The sequence below is a fragment of the Bos taurus genome, chromosome 16, assembly GCF_002263795.3.
Source record: "Bos taurus isolate L1 Dominette 01449 registration number 42190680 breed Hereford chromosome 16, ARS-UCD2.0, whole genome shotgun sequence".
In the NCBI taxonomy this organism is placed as follows: Eukaryota; Metazoa; Chordata; class Mammalia; order Artiodactyla; family Bovidae; genus Bos; species Bos taurus.
Window position 1 is genome coordinate 26998334 of NC_037343.1, and position 14159 is coordinate 27012492.

Consider the following 14159-nt stretch of genomic DNA (forward strand, 5'->3'; position numbering starts at 1 on the left):
AGTGACTAACACTTTCACTTTCTATAAAAAAAGAATCTGGTTGGGTGCTACTTACATTCTAGGTGGAGGTGGAAGGGCTAAGCTGGAATAGAATTGGAGCTTATTTATTTGAAATTCTTTTCTCCAGCCATCAAACAGCAATTATTTTTCAATTCCCCATTTCTCCAACACAAAATACACACACCCTAAACTCTAAAGCCCTAAATTCCTAAATAAGAGAAAGAAAGGGGCTGGAAGTTGTATGAGCTTAATAGTCACAGTTTTCCTTACTGGTTTCTTATTATAATACTTCTTTTTCATGCAGTAATTTATACTGAGGTGTTGGGCCTCCAGCCAGCTCTTGGTCCTTCTGATTAGAATTGTATTTTCCCCAAGAAATTCATTTTTAACAAAATTCTATAAAAACAACCACCATGAATCCCTCCAGAATTCGTTATAGAAAGTCTTTGCCTGTATTAAAAAGTGGATTCCAATTTGATCCTGGCTAGGCTTATCAAGACCCAGAGGTCTTGCTCGAACGTATCTGTGAGGCTGTGAAATCTATACTGAGGTGGTTACCAGGGCAAACTGGGGTATTAAGCCAGGCACTGCAGCCTGGGCCAAGAGCCAGCTATGACCTTCAGTCCAGAGATACCAGAACTGAAAATGACCTGTGGCTCCTTTTACCCCAGCCTGGTGTGTCCCAGCAAGTGTCTTGGGGTTACCCCGAGAGGAGGGTGTTTGTCTTTGGCTCCCATAACAATCTTCCCTTTCCCTACTCTGTGATGTCCTCAAACTCCTGTGTCACCTTCTTGGCTCCTGAACCCTGAGAAGCCTATACCTGGAAAAAGTCTAATAAGTGTGTTTACACTGAATAGGCAATGACAGGGAAAAGTTTAATGAATTACACATCTCGATGTTAATAATAGAGATTTAAGCCAAAGGAATGAATATCTAATTGTGAAACTGAGGCCTCAGTAAGGCCATTGAGAGAAGCATTTTAGGGGAGCAAGGAAAACGCTTGATTAGGAACAGCCAAACAAAAAGAAAGATGCACTTCAACTGCTGGCCAAAATATTCCGACCAAAGACAATAGGTGTGCCATGATGGCTGACCCCAGCTGCGGAGTACCTTGTAGACAGCATAGCCGATGCTGAGCATGCCCTGTCCCATCCTCTTCTGTCGCCGGCGATTCTTCTGCATCAGCCCCAGCAGTACCGTGCAGCAGGGTTCACTGACGCCCTCCTCCTGGTGATCATCCACCTCGTCCAAATGGATTTTGAACTGGGGATTGGTCCAGTAAGTGGCTGGAAGTCACCCAGGAGATGGTGGTTCCCCACAAGGCAGGTGAGGAGATCAGGAAGAACAGAATGAAAGGGAGGAACGTGATCATCCCCAGAAAGCATAACTCTGGCCAAACTGTGCCAGGTAAGCTGGCCTCAGCAAGACTGCTTTCCAAGGTCGTCGGCATTTCCTCCTATCTCCCTACCCTCCCCACATACCAGCACACACACACCCCCAGCATGTGCAAACTTTGCACTTGTCCATTTCATCAACCAGGGGCCCTGGGTGCTTGACTGGGATATTCAAGGTCCCGATGTCCCAGGGCTACACAAGGTCCCTCTGGGGAAGGCCAAGTCTTCCTGGGGAAATGGTTAACATCTCCTTGTTCCCAGCTCCTGGCCTGTGAAGATGAACCCAACTCCTGGAGGAAGGAGGTGTCTGGGGAACAAGCAGGTCTCTGGCTCAGGTGAGAACAAAAGTCCAGTGAAGACTAGGAACCAAGGGGGCCCCTCCTGACAGGCTGTAAAGATGACCACTCTTGCCCCCAGGAAGCCCCCTCTGATGGGCCCCTGCTTCAGATCACAGCCTGAAACAGCCCTGATTACAGATTCTCTGTCCAGAGGCCCCGGGGCCCCTCTAGATGACTCGGCACTGCAGCCAGTGATGAGACACACTCCCTCAAGAGTACAGTGGAGAAGGAAATGGCAACCCACTCCAATGTTCTTGCCGGGGAAATCCCATGGATGGAGGAGCCCGATGGGCTATAGTTCATGGGGTCGAGAAGAGTTGGACACGACTGAGTGACTAGCACTTCAAGTCACTTCAGTAGTCTCCAACTCTTTGTGGCCCTATGGACCATAGCCCACCAAGCTCCTCTGTCCATGGGATTCTCCAGGCAAGAATACTGAAGAGGGTTGCCATGCTCTCCTCCGGGGGATCTTCCTGACCCAGAGATCGAACCTAAGTGTCTTATGTCTCCTGCATTGGCAGGTGGGCTCTTTACCACTAGCACCACCTGGGAAGCCTAATTGGCAATTAAGAAGCATGTCTGCCATGCCACCTGTGGATATTTTAAAAAGACTGCTTCATTTCAAATATAAAAAAAAAAAATCTTAAAAATAAATCTCTCCAAATAGCAACTGTACAAGCTAAGGCACAGAGACGGCAAATGAGTCACCCAGGGGCAGACAGCAATTCTATGACAGACTCAAGTAGCAAAACATAATTGAGGAAGACGGGCTTGATGGGCCATCTCCATGCCAGGGCCTCGATAAAGTCAATAATGATGTGCCTGAGGGCAGGCGGGGCAGGGGGTTGGGGGGAGTGGGAGGAAAAGAAGGGATCCTCTAAATAAGGGTCCAACTTGATGAGATAACAAGGCTTTCACAAATGACCAACAGCCACTGGTTATTATATTTTCTTAACAATAAAATTACAATCCCACCTTCCCAGAACCTCCACTTTCAATTTTTTTTTTAAGGACACAAGTGTGTAGATTTTAAAGCCAAATATCTGCCGACTCCAGAGGAGCCAGAGACAGTTCTGTAATCTTCTGTACTTACATCATTACCAAAGGGCAGGAACCATTCATCTCTTCTCGACAGCTAGCTGGCGGCACAGATGGGGTCGCGATTTCATGCATACAGATACCTTAGGCACCCCCTACAGTGCCAAGCTCCCAAAATGATCCATGCAAATTTCCAACACATTTTCTAAGAGCTTGCTAATGGTGAGCATATTTTAATTTCTCCCAAATGCAACATTACTGCAATCCCTACATATTTTTGTTTACTCCTTAACGGAGCTCGAAGAAGAGAATGGGTCATAAAAATAATACATCCCATTTGTATAACACTACACCGTTTACAAAGCACTTCCAAAAGCTGGTATTATCCCTCCACTTTGACGATTGGGAAATTGAAGCTTAGAACAGGGAAATGACCCTCCCAGGGTCCCAGAGCCGTTAGACTGAGCATCTGAGCAACTGTGGCAGGAAAGGAACTCCCTCCTCCCTCTCTGCTCAGTGTTCATCTCAGCCATCAGAAATGGGAGCTGAGGTTGGAGGGGGACAAAGAACCAGAGACCCAGTCAAGCCCCAGGATTCCACCCACGTGGGACTTTGTTCTAATGCTGCTCCCACACCCTGAGCACAGGCCTGCACTGAGCTCTGTCCTGAGGACAAGGCCCAGCGCTTACACATCTAAGTCCATCAACAATGTCGACATCAAACTAGGAGAGGGAGCATGGAACCTGGGGAGGTGGGAAGTGGAGAGGGTGGGTTTTGCTTTCTTTCATTTCTCCTGAGAGATGTGGGGCTGTTTTTCGGAGTTTCTTCCTCTGCTGCTGCCTCAGGTGATTCGACCTAGGAGGAGCCTGTATGTGTAGACATTAGTGATCTCCCGCCAACGGGAAGGCTTCCCACCTTTAATAGGACAAGGGCCCAGGTTAGCACAGCAGCAGTGGTTTGCACCAGACTATCCCCACCAGGGAGGGTGCTCCGATGACTCCCAGGGGGAGCGGACAGTGGCCATTCCCACGCCCTGCGTGTGACCACCACTGATCAGGCTGTCAGGCCCCCGCCACCTCCAACTTAGGTGCAAACAAAGCAGAACAGCCACTCGGATGCGGTCTACCGACACAGTGACGCTGCACCTGTCCCAGGGCGCAGTGGGCCAGGTGCCAGCCAGCTGGGCCGGGTGGAGACGGAGGAAGCCCCAGAGAAGAACAACAGACCTTGGTGCAGGATGCCAAGTGCATGGTTAGTACAAAGAAGAATAGCCTTTTGGGGCAAGGGGCAGGTGGGTGGAACAGAAAGTCTGAACACGCAGATATGCTGAAGAATGACATTACCTGAGATCGAGCTGCAGGTAAGGGGCTGCAGAGTCACCACCCACCCCTGCTGCCTTGGCCTCCAAGCCCCAGAAAGAGTCTGGGCCACCAAGTGGTGTCAGGAGCCGGAGGACAGAGCGCAAAGGCATTGTCCCAAGATTAACGGATAAGGATGCCCAGCCCAGGGAGGACAAGACAGAAGACGAGGTGGACCCAGCATCACCCTCCCCGCCCCCCATCTCACCTGGGTAGTTCTGGCAGCCTCCAGCTGTGGAGCCCCGAGTCCAGCGCCCATTGAACAGCACCAGGCTCCACTTGTGCGCCTCCTCGCTGCTCAATGAGTCCAGGGACAGGTTGCAGATCTCCAGCCGAGAGAACTGCCTCAAGAAATCCGAAAAAGACATCCTGGGGGCAAAGGGATCAGTGAGCTCTTGGTCAAGAGAGCTGGGCTGGAAAGGTGGTGGAAAGTGTGGCCCAGTGGGCACAGGACAGAGCAGAGGCTGTGGGCCAGCTAAATCTTTCCTACACCCCACAGTACAAATACGCAGTGATCATTGGCCAAATGTCTCAGTATTTCTTTTTAAATGACTTATAATTTACCAAACAATGGTATTTTAACAGCAGTGAAAAAACTGTACAGTATTGGCAACTTCCTCACTATTGCTTGCATCTCTGCTCTTAAAAAGCTCCCCTCTTATATCCAACCAACCAGCAAAGAGACTGAACCCTAAACTGCAGAGATCCTCGGAGGTAAAATGAACCAAGTTACCACCTTGAGGTGACTGGTTAACTCTGGTGTCCAGCCTAGAGATGGTCCCTAAGCCACACAGTCTAACCGTGTCCTTATTATCTTCCTTAGGGAGTGAAGGAAGTTATTGTATTTTGATGCTAATCTAAACTTTGGACTTTGAAAAGATACAGAAACTGAGAAAGTCAGGCTGATAGCTAATCTTGAGGCCCAGATATCTTGGTTTCTACCTTTTACTGGAGTAAAAGGGGAAGAAGAAAGAAGACCCCTGGCAGGAAACCACATTGAATTCCTGGAACACCTAGAGAGAACTGCCCATGCGCAATCCAGGAAGGAACCCACAGCCAGGAGGACAGCACTCCTGCAGACCCTCTCACCAAAACTCTCCATCCTCGGCTTTCTTGCCCAGCTGTTCTTTCTGCCTGGGGTCTATGTAATTCCACTCCGGTGCACTGGGAAAGAAAGAATAAAGATGTTGTTTTAAGGAAGCAGAGGTGATAGTTCTTGAAGAGCTTGCTGCAGAGCAAGCTGTTTACTGCAGCTCTCAGCTTCCCACCCTCCCCACCTCCTGCCCCACCACCAACCCCAGACATGGGGAATACCGAAATGACTGAGGGTGGGCGAGGGGTATGAGATGATAGGGGATGCGGTTGGGGAAGGGACGGGACTTCACAGGCACTAGCAGGGTGACCCCAGACATGCAGCAGGAGGAACCCTGGGCCATGGCTTTGCTCTAATTTCACTCTCCAGCCAAGTTCTACATTCATGTCTGATTCAGCCCCCCAGGCCCTGGATCACAGGCCTGGGCAAGTCCAGGGGAAGAGCTGTGAGAATGGCCAGCAGAGAAAGACCACCTCCTCCTCTTCTCAGTTGGGGAGACATCCTTCTGGCTTATCTGTCTGAGGTGAAGATACCGTGAGAGGGGCTAAACGTCTCGGACACATCAACGTAGCCCCCTTCCTGAGCCTGCGGAATGCTAATCACACCCAGTTTTGTGACAGTTTCCCTGGAGTAATGGCACCCTGCAAGGCCCCCTGCTGGCAGCCTTTCCATGGCAATACCCACGTACTTTGTTCAAATGCCATCTCCAGCTACCTGACCTTTAAGAAGTGAGGTTTCCCTGAAATATGTATGCAGTGTCTAAATAACTAAGCAGCATCGAGATCCATCTTTAAAAAAAAAAAATCCCTTCTCTGAATGTTTTCAGCAAAACGTGAAGACCTCCTCTTGGCTGCATGAACACCAGGACTAAGCCCAGCCTCTTCCTCCAGGAGGGCTCTCAGGTCCCCTAAGGATCAGGCAGGGAAGCTCTTAGGGCCTCTGTAATTCATGGAAACAGTCACTGAATCAGAACCAAAGCTCAGAATGTGCTTGTCATAAACAAAGATTAGGAGACAAGTTGGAGAATTTGAGATCTGACCTAAATATCCCAGTTGGTCTCTTAAAACTAATTGGAAAAAAAATTTATTTTAATTTAAAGATATTGGGTTGAGGCTAGGAGGAGTCTCACAGAGCTGCAGCACCCTCCCCCACAACATCCATATAGAAACACCCCAGGCTGCGTCTCCAGATGGTGGGGCCTGCCAGTCATCACCTTGAACCCCTGGACCTGTCCCAGCCTGTTACAGACTGAGCAGCATCAGGGAAAGGAGATAAAGTTCCATACGCCCTGTAAACAGCTTGGGAAACAGCTGCTGCTTAAAAAGGCCAAAACTCGGGATTTCGATTTCATTCAGCCATGACACGCTTTTGGGGCAGTTGGTGTTGGGTTTGGGTAAGGTTTTGGGTTTTGCTCCATCACAGGCAGTAGAATGACAAGTCTTTAATACAGGAGGCCATCTGTGGCCCTGGGGACGTGTGTTTCTTCGTGACACAAACCTGAAGGGAAGGACTGCAGTTATGAGCAGTAATGGTGTGTGATTAGTTCATAAAAGTAATAAAGTTCCCTTCCAAAGCCCTGGTGGCATCATGTAGTACAGATAGCACATGGGGTGCACGTGAGGCTTAAGGACGTGTTTTTTGGGGGGTTGTTTTTATGACCATTCCCATTTCTGGCAGCTCTTCATCCATGACACTGGTGAGTGCTCCATCCTCCCCCAGTGGCGCCAACCTGCCTCCTGCCTCCCCCGTGCCAGCAGCGCTAACTAGGGCGGAAACCAGACCAGGCTCTCTCCATCCTCCCACACCACGGTGGCACTGGTTCCAGAACACAGCTGTCCCGGGACACCACGGGAGGCCTCTGTCTGGGTTCAGGCACCATCTCTGAGATGCCTGGGTCCCTACAGTCATTAATGGCTTTGTCAGGAGAGATCAGTACCCGCCAGAAATGAGCTCTCAGGGGGCGGGCACCCCTCCCGTTCATCCTCCTGCCTGCGGTGGCCAGTGGCTCCTCTAAGATTCAGTTCCTCTTTCTAAGCGCGTTTCTTCCTCGTGCCAAGGGGTTTGGCCTTTGTCAGAGTAACCAGACTTTGCGAAGTGGAAAGAATTGGATGGAGAGTGATGGATCTCACCTTTGGATGACCGCCGTGGTACACAGCAAACAAGCAAACCCTCGGGCGCTAAGCAAAATTCCACTGAGCTGCCAAACTTGCAAATGCCAGAGCAGAGCGAGGAATTAAAGACTACTGCTGAGTGGGTTTTGTTTGGCTTTTCCCCACCTGGAACCATCTAACATTCTTTTCTAAACAGGCTGTGATTTGCGGACAGGAAGCGCTGCGAGCGCACTGCCCTGGGGGTCTCAGAATCATTGCGCGTGTTTCGACTGATGCCTTCCCTGCAGAGGGAGGTGAGCACGGGCAGGGAGGGAGGGGAGAACCTACTCGTCGCTCCAGGCCCCCTTCCACTCCACTTCGCCCCACGGGTTCCGGAGTCTGATCAGCCTCTCAGGACAGCCCCGGAAATCCACCTGCAAGGGCCACACACAAAGGCATCTGAATCTCCACACCCACCCCTGCCGCCCTGCGTTCCTGTCTGCACCTGAGGGACTTGCATTCAATTCCTCAAAGGCCCCTAAACATTCTTCTTTTCACACAGTTTTTCAGGGCTTAGCTCTGTTTTTCACAATCTGGTTGAATAAATAGTGAGTCTAGCATAAAAAAACAAGCATCGGTCGGCTTTAACTTGACTTAAAATTTTATAGTTGACTGACTCAGTTCTTAATATATGAGACCCATTGATAATAAATGCCCTCCAACAAATACTAAGAGCAGAGCAATTAGCATTTCATGAGCCGGTGCTATGACCTGGGCACCAAGTTCGGCCTTTCAAATGCATTATCACCTCATTTAAACTTCACAACCATCCTATAAGTTGGGTGCTGTCATCATCTTCATTTTAATCTCCCTCAAAACTTTGAGACTCAGACAGGGTGGATATATGTACATGGATAACTGATTCACTCTGCTGTACACCTGAAACTAACACAACATTGTAAATAAAATATATTCCAATACAAATTTTAAAAACAACACTTCTGAGACCTAGACAGAGGGGTTGAATTATCCAAGATTACCTAGTTAGTAAGTAGTAGGTGGAGGACAGGCACCCAGGCAGCCTGTCTGAAAGCCCATACGTTCAGCCACCTTCCCCTGCTCTCTATGGAACCCCATTTGTGTATTTGCTCACACACACAAACACGATGAACTGTTCAGTCTTCAGGATCTGACCTCCCTTTGTATTCTCCATCATGCCCTCAGCCCAGTGTTTACACATTCATGCTGAATTCATGTTTGGAATTGACTTCATTAAGGAGCGTATTTGTGAAACACAAATACACAGAGTGAACATTAAGGCCTTTTTAATAAATAACAAAAACTAAGACACCATTGCATTTCCCTTTTTGCCTTAGCCCTCAGGAAACCCAAAGCAAAATTAATTTCTCTACTGTCTTTAGCCCGGACTGTCTTCTGTATTTTGCCTTTGTTGTATGGTTTTATTGAGTCTGTGCTTTTCATTGCAAACCACTGCACATCCTTTTTGGAAATAGACTATAGTAAATAAAAATAATGAAAAGCTTAACCCATGCTTTTTCCTTGGGCTGGAGAGTAAGGAACATCTGCGTTCCTCTCACTATCACACCCCACCTTGAAAGCTGGGGCACGTATTACTGCCTTTTTCACCTTGAGGATCCTATGGGTTTCCAGTGCTTTACCTGTCAAACATACCTCTTAGAAAGAGTGTGGATCTAACTGACAATTTCTACAACTTTCCTCCAAAACCTTCTGTCCCTTCCTGGCCACATCTCAGAGGAGAGCCTGCATTTAGTTAGAACCCATAAAGCTGTGGCTCAGAGAGGTTACGAAATCCATCTCTGAGTGGGTAAGAGGAAGAAGGGCCCTTGTAATGAGGAGGAGAGTGTCAGGGGCTCTGTGCAACCAGAGAGGCTGCACCCCAGCAGGGCAGGGAAGAACTGGATGGTGATCCCCTCTCTTTCTCTCTAGGATGCCAGGGATTTATGGTAACACCGTCACGCATTACCCTACCCATCCATCCTGGCCCAATTTTACCTCTTCAACTCCTGTGACAGAGTATGCGTGACCCTTAACCAGCTTCTGGCTGGTGATGGCTTCCGTTTCGGCTGCACTGGAGATCTGAATTGAGAATAAAGAAGTCCACTCAGAGTGGCTGAACTTGACCTTCTTGGGACCAGTCCTACAAGGCTTTCTAAGCATATGCTGCACAGCCAGAGGGTCCCAGTGCAGGACTGGGGATATATGCAGGCGGAGCAATTAACCCCAGGTCAACAGAGCTCTCTCCATCTACTCCTCTTTGATCAGGCCTGCCTGCCAGTCCTGGGAAATGACTGACAAGCCTTTAAAATGACATAGGAAGCTGGGAAGTAATTTATTCCCCAAGAGGGATCCCACGACTGCCTGCAGAAGATTAACCATGACAACCCCTCTGGACCGGTCCCAGTTCACCAGCGGGGGTCCCCAGAGTCCCTCCTCAATAGTCCCATGCCCTCCCCAGGGTCCACATCACTTCTCTACCAAAAATCACACATATCCTGCTGGGGTTTTTATAGAGAGCAGAAAGGGAGATTGTTCCTGCCTGGTCATTTATATGTGTGAGACCACCAGGTAAGGAGAGAAAGAGCAGGTGGAGGGGCTGGTGGCGTCCAGAGCATCACCCCTCGTTCAAAACCTCTTCCCTTTTCTTCAGTGAGCTCCAAGCCCCCATCATATACTGTTGATCACTGTATTTCCAAAAATCCCAAGATTACTTAGCCAAAAGGGGATAGCAAAAGTAGGGCCCAGGATCGAGGGGTCAAGACTACATTCTTAGGGCAATTCCTGCAGAACTAAAGGGGCTTGACACTTAGGGCTCCTAAAATTTCTGAGTTTATGAGACCAAACTCTGGTCCCTATCCATTAATTAGGTCTTGCCACCAGCTCCCACCTGCTAGGGACCAATATATCATGGGACTTACCCCGTAAGCCCCTGACTCTGGCCCAAAGCCTTCCCAGCCTCGAGCCCCCGATCTGGTCCCTTCCCTACCACACGCAGGGAGGAGAAGCAAAGAGAAACCATCCCAGCTCACGTCAATGGAGCAGGCCAGCAGAGACCCCGAGCGGAGGGCCTTCTGGATGATTTGGAACAGACTGGCCGGTGGCTTCTTCAGGTTATAAAACTCAGAGATGCCACCTGTGAAATCCTCAAACCCCTCCACCGTGGACCCTCCAGTGAGAGCCTCGTAAGAACCGTTGAGCCTGTTGGACGAGAAAGAACACGGGTATCATCCACAGCCATTAGCAAGGGGGTCCCGTGGGATGGGGCAGGAGTGCCGCTAGGACATGGTGCGCCCTGGAGGGCACAGGAGGGCCTTAGTCAGTTTCGTCTGTGGGCCAAGGAGGGGTTTAGGCACAGTTTCACAAGGCCAGCTCAGCACTCTGCCAGGCATGGATCTCAGAACACCTCTCACAAAGCCAAGTGCTCTTTCAAAAAGCAAAGTGCAGGACTTCCCTGGTGGGGTCCAGTGGTTAAGAATCTGCCTGCCAATGCAGGGGACACGGGTTTACAGGACACAAGCCTGCCTGCCTACAGCCCATGCTCCACAGCAAGAGAAGCCACCCTAATGAGAAGCCCAAGCATTGCAAATAGACAGCCTTTACTCGCTGCAACTAGAGAAAGCTTGAGCGCAGCAACGAAGACCCAGCACAGCCAAAAAATAATACATAAAAGTAAAAAGCAAAGTGTAATCCAGAGCTGACCTTGACATCTTGGGTTTTGGGGGAGTTGAGGGCATAGGTAAGGATGAAGGGGACCCTCCCTCAAGGCTGAGAGGACTCCTTTGGGGCTTGCTTTGGGAATAGGGCTGGGAAGGAACAGAGGTTACAGGAAAAGGGGACCAATCAATAAAATGAATTAAAAGAACCCCAAAGAAGACTTTGAACATTGAATGCCAGTGAAGAAGAATGACTCCCAAACAAAGGGTAGAGACTTTGGTGAATCTGATATCTAAGCATATTTGCTTTATTCTTCTTCTTCATCACTCTTTAAAAAACTCACATTGACCTAAGAACTGACCTGGAGGCTTTAAGAAGACAAAGCCAACATCCCAATTCACACATTCGTTTGGGACAGAGCTGAGCTTTGAACTCCTAGCCCAAATTTCTGTTTCTCTTAGTTATTGAGGATACTGTACTTGTGGGGTCTGGGTGGTGGGAAAGACTTGGTCAGGGTACCCAGAGCCAGGGGGGAGGGGGCAAGCTCCCCCAGCTCTGCGTGGTCTCCCAGCTCCTACCTGCACCACTTACTTGGCATAGGCCTTCTCCAGCAGTGCGCTCCAGAATTCACTGCCTTCTTCGGAATGCAGGAAGAGCAGCTTTCCATTCTTGGTGGGGAGCCTGTCGTCCACGACCACCTCCACCCACTCTCCATACTGCCAGAACTGGGGGAGGGAAATACAGCATCCGCTTACAGGGATGAGCCGACAGGCAGAGTCCGCGTCCTCAGGGGACCTCGGAAGGAGCCTCGGAGCTGGTTAATGCTCCAGCCTTTAATGAACTGAATCTGTCATTTAAGAGCAGGATCTGTCTTATTTGACGATGCCCATGGGAGATGCCAGTGAAAGCGGAAAAGAAGTCCAGAGGCCGAATTTGTGAATAAGAGAACCTGCACCTCGCTGCGGCAGCAGTGTGTGACTCGAGCCCACATCTCCTGACCCTCCCTCCAAGTGCTCTCCTCAGGGCCACGTGCCCTGGAGGAGACGGGAGGGGATAGGCGTGTGGATGATTGGAGGAACGCAGCAAAGCAATGGTTCTCAAACTCAAGACCGCGTCAGAATGCCCTGGAGGGATTGTTAGAACCTAGGCTACTGGGCCCCAAACCCGGATTTCCGATTCTTGGCATGGGTCCCCAGACTATGGAAAGTAGGGTCAGGGGCCAAGAGCTAGGCAGGATACCTGAAAACGAAAGATTCCTGCATAGTTCTCCTGGAAGCTCTGGTCCCTGGGAACCACGCGGTACAGCAGCTCTCGGTTCAAGGTGAGGGAGGCAATGGCCGCCAGCAGCCAGCAGTCACCTGCGCCGGGTCGAGGGGGACACACACTGGTCAGGCCAGGCCTGCAGGCTCGCTGCTTTCTTTGATTCACTGGCCCGTTCAGTCCAGAGTCATGTGACTCCCTTCTAGGTCAGATAATTGGACTCTCTTCCTTAGTGTGTGAAGGTCCCACAGCCTTCTTGGAAGTTCTTAGCTCCTCCCTCACCACCTCCCAAACACACAGACACACACACACACACACACACACACACACGCTGACCATTCCACATGTCCTAAGCACTCAAGAGTGGAGTAGAAAACAGAAAAGAAGAAGCAAAAACCAGCCTCTTTGATTCCTTAACAGCAATGTTAAGAAAACATCTGGGGGACTTCCCTGGTGGTCCAGTGGTTAAGAATCTGCTTTGCAATGCAGGGGATGTGAGTTTGATCCCTGGTCAGGGAACTAAGATCCCAAATGCCTCAGAGCAACTAGGCTCACACGCCACCGCTACTGAGCTCACATGCCACAGGTAGAGAGTCCGTGCGCTGCAACGAAAAACTCATGTGATGCGATGAAAATCCTACGTGATCCCACATGCTGCAACCAAGACCCGACATAGCCAAATAAATAAATATTAAAAAGAGGAAACGTTTGGTTGGGGGAAACACTGAAGCGATGTGGTGAGTGCAGGGGTGTGTGTGTGTGTGTGTGTGTGTGTGTGTGTGTGTGTTCCTTGCTCCTTGGCCTTGGGTAACAGAGTTGCCTCTTGGTGTCTGTTGGAGGACTGCCCTTTTACGTTTCACATCTCACCATGACAGGCTTGATCTCTCATTGCTTATAACACTCCTGAGATATTAATTAGCATGAAATTATCATACTTTTACGCACAGCAAATAAAAATTAAGAGAGGTTAAAAATGATAGGGCTCAGCGCTGGTCACTTTGGAGATCCAAGTAAATGTAAAAGAAAACAGAAAAATGCTTTCTGTACAAGTCAGGACACCCCCATGCCCAAGCCCCTGAGCACTGCCTCCCTGGAGGGCATCTTAATCCCCCATGGTGTTGACTCCAAAGGTGAACCACAGGCCCCAGAAACCCCTTACTGACTTTAGCATCCTGGGGTGGATCTAGCATCCTGGAATTGATGTACACTTGTGCCACATCCATCTACCTGCTTATTCTACACCAGTCTCTGAGATCTCAATGTCCCATGTGTGCTGCTTGTTGCATGAACGAGTAAGTCCATCCTCCCAGTCCAACAGCTGCCTCCTCCCCGTTTCATTCCAGAGCCCTGCTTCTAGGAGTCTAGGGTTTGGTGACAAGTTTGTCCATTCCTATCCCACTCAAATGGCTCCAAAACCCAGCCTGCGTGTCACAGCCTTCACCTTGTCCACAGAAACAAAATCTCAACATCCTCAGGTTATCTTCAGAGGAAGTCCCTTCAACCTTTCAGAGCTCCTCTGAGGACTTTGTCCAACTCCCTGTTTTCTTTCAATGCTGTGGCCCAGGTTGCATACATAATCCAAGATGTTCTCTCAGATGCAGGCTATCTGAGCAGGCAGTAAGTGAATAGTGGGCCAGGAACCCACCTCCGAGCATCTGTCACCTGCTCAGAACAGCTCCATCACCAGCTCATCCCAGAAAGCCTTTTGGTTTACCTGCCCTCATCTCTCTCAACAGAGAGGCTTCTGATTTGGTCCCATAGTAATTCCTTTCCCTCTACCTTTACCCAATCAGGCTCGTGTATTTTCTCTCTTTCCCTCTCTCACACAGTTACTTTTTGAAGAGCGTTTCTGACCCAGAAGGCAGCCTACTCCCTGCCTCCCACTCTCACTGACA

At 49.6% G+C, this 14159-nt stretch overlaps 1 protein-coding gene across 2 annotated transcripts in view; it reads right to left on the reverse strand.

Moving 5' to 3' along the window:
• Positions 1–14159, reverse strand: part of CAPN8 (calpain 8) — a 68436-nt gene that overhangs the window by 20573 nt on the left and 33704 nt on the right. The window contains exons 3-10 of one of the 2 annotated variants that reach the window (NM_001435084.1): positions 12244–12362; positions 11596–11729; positions 10380–10548; positions 9346–9429; positions 7660–7745; positions 5218–5292; positions 4337–4497; positions 1111–1286 (exon numbers count right to left, since the gene is read on the reverse strand). In NM_001435084.1, the coding sequence (NP_001422013.1) occupies positions 1111–1286; positions 4337–4497; positions 5218–5292; positions 7660–7745; positions 9346–9429; positions 10380–10548; positions 11596–11729; positions 12244–12362 (1004 nt within the window). Of the gene's footprint in view, positions 1–1110; positions 1287–2971; positions 3637–4336; positions 4498–5217; positions 5293–7659; positions 7746–9345; positions 9430–10379; positions 10549–11595; positions 11730–12243; positions 12363–14159 lie in introns of those variants that run through there. The other variant, NM_001081619.2, reaches the window with a different exon arrangement.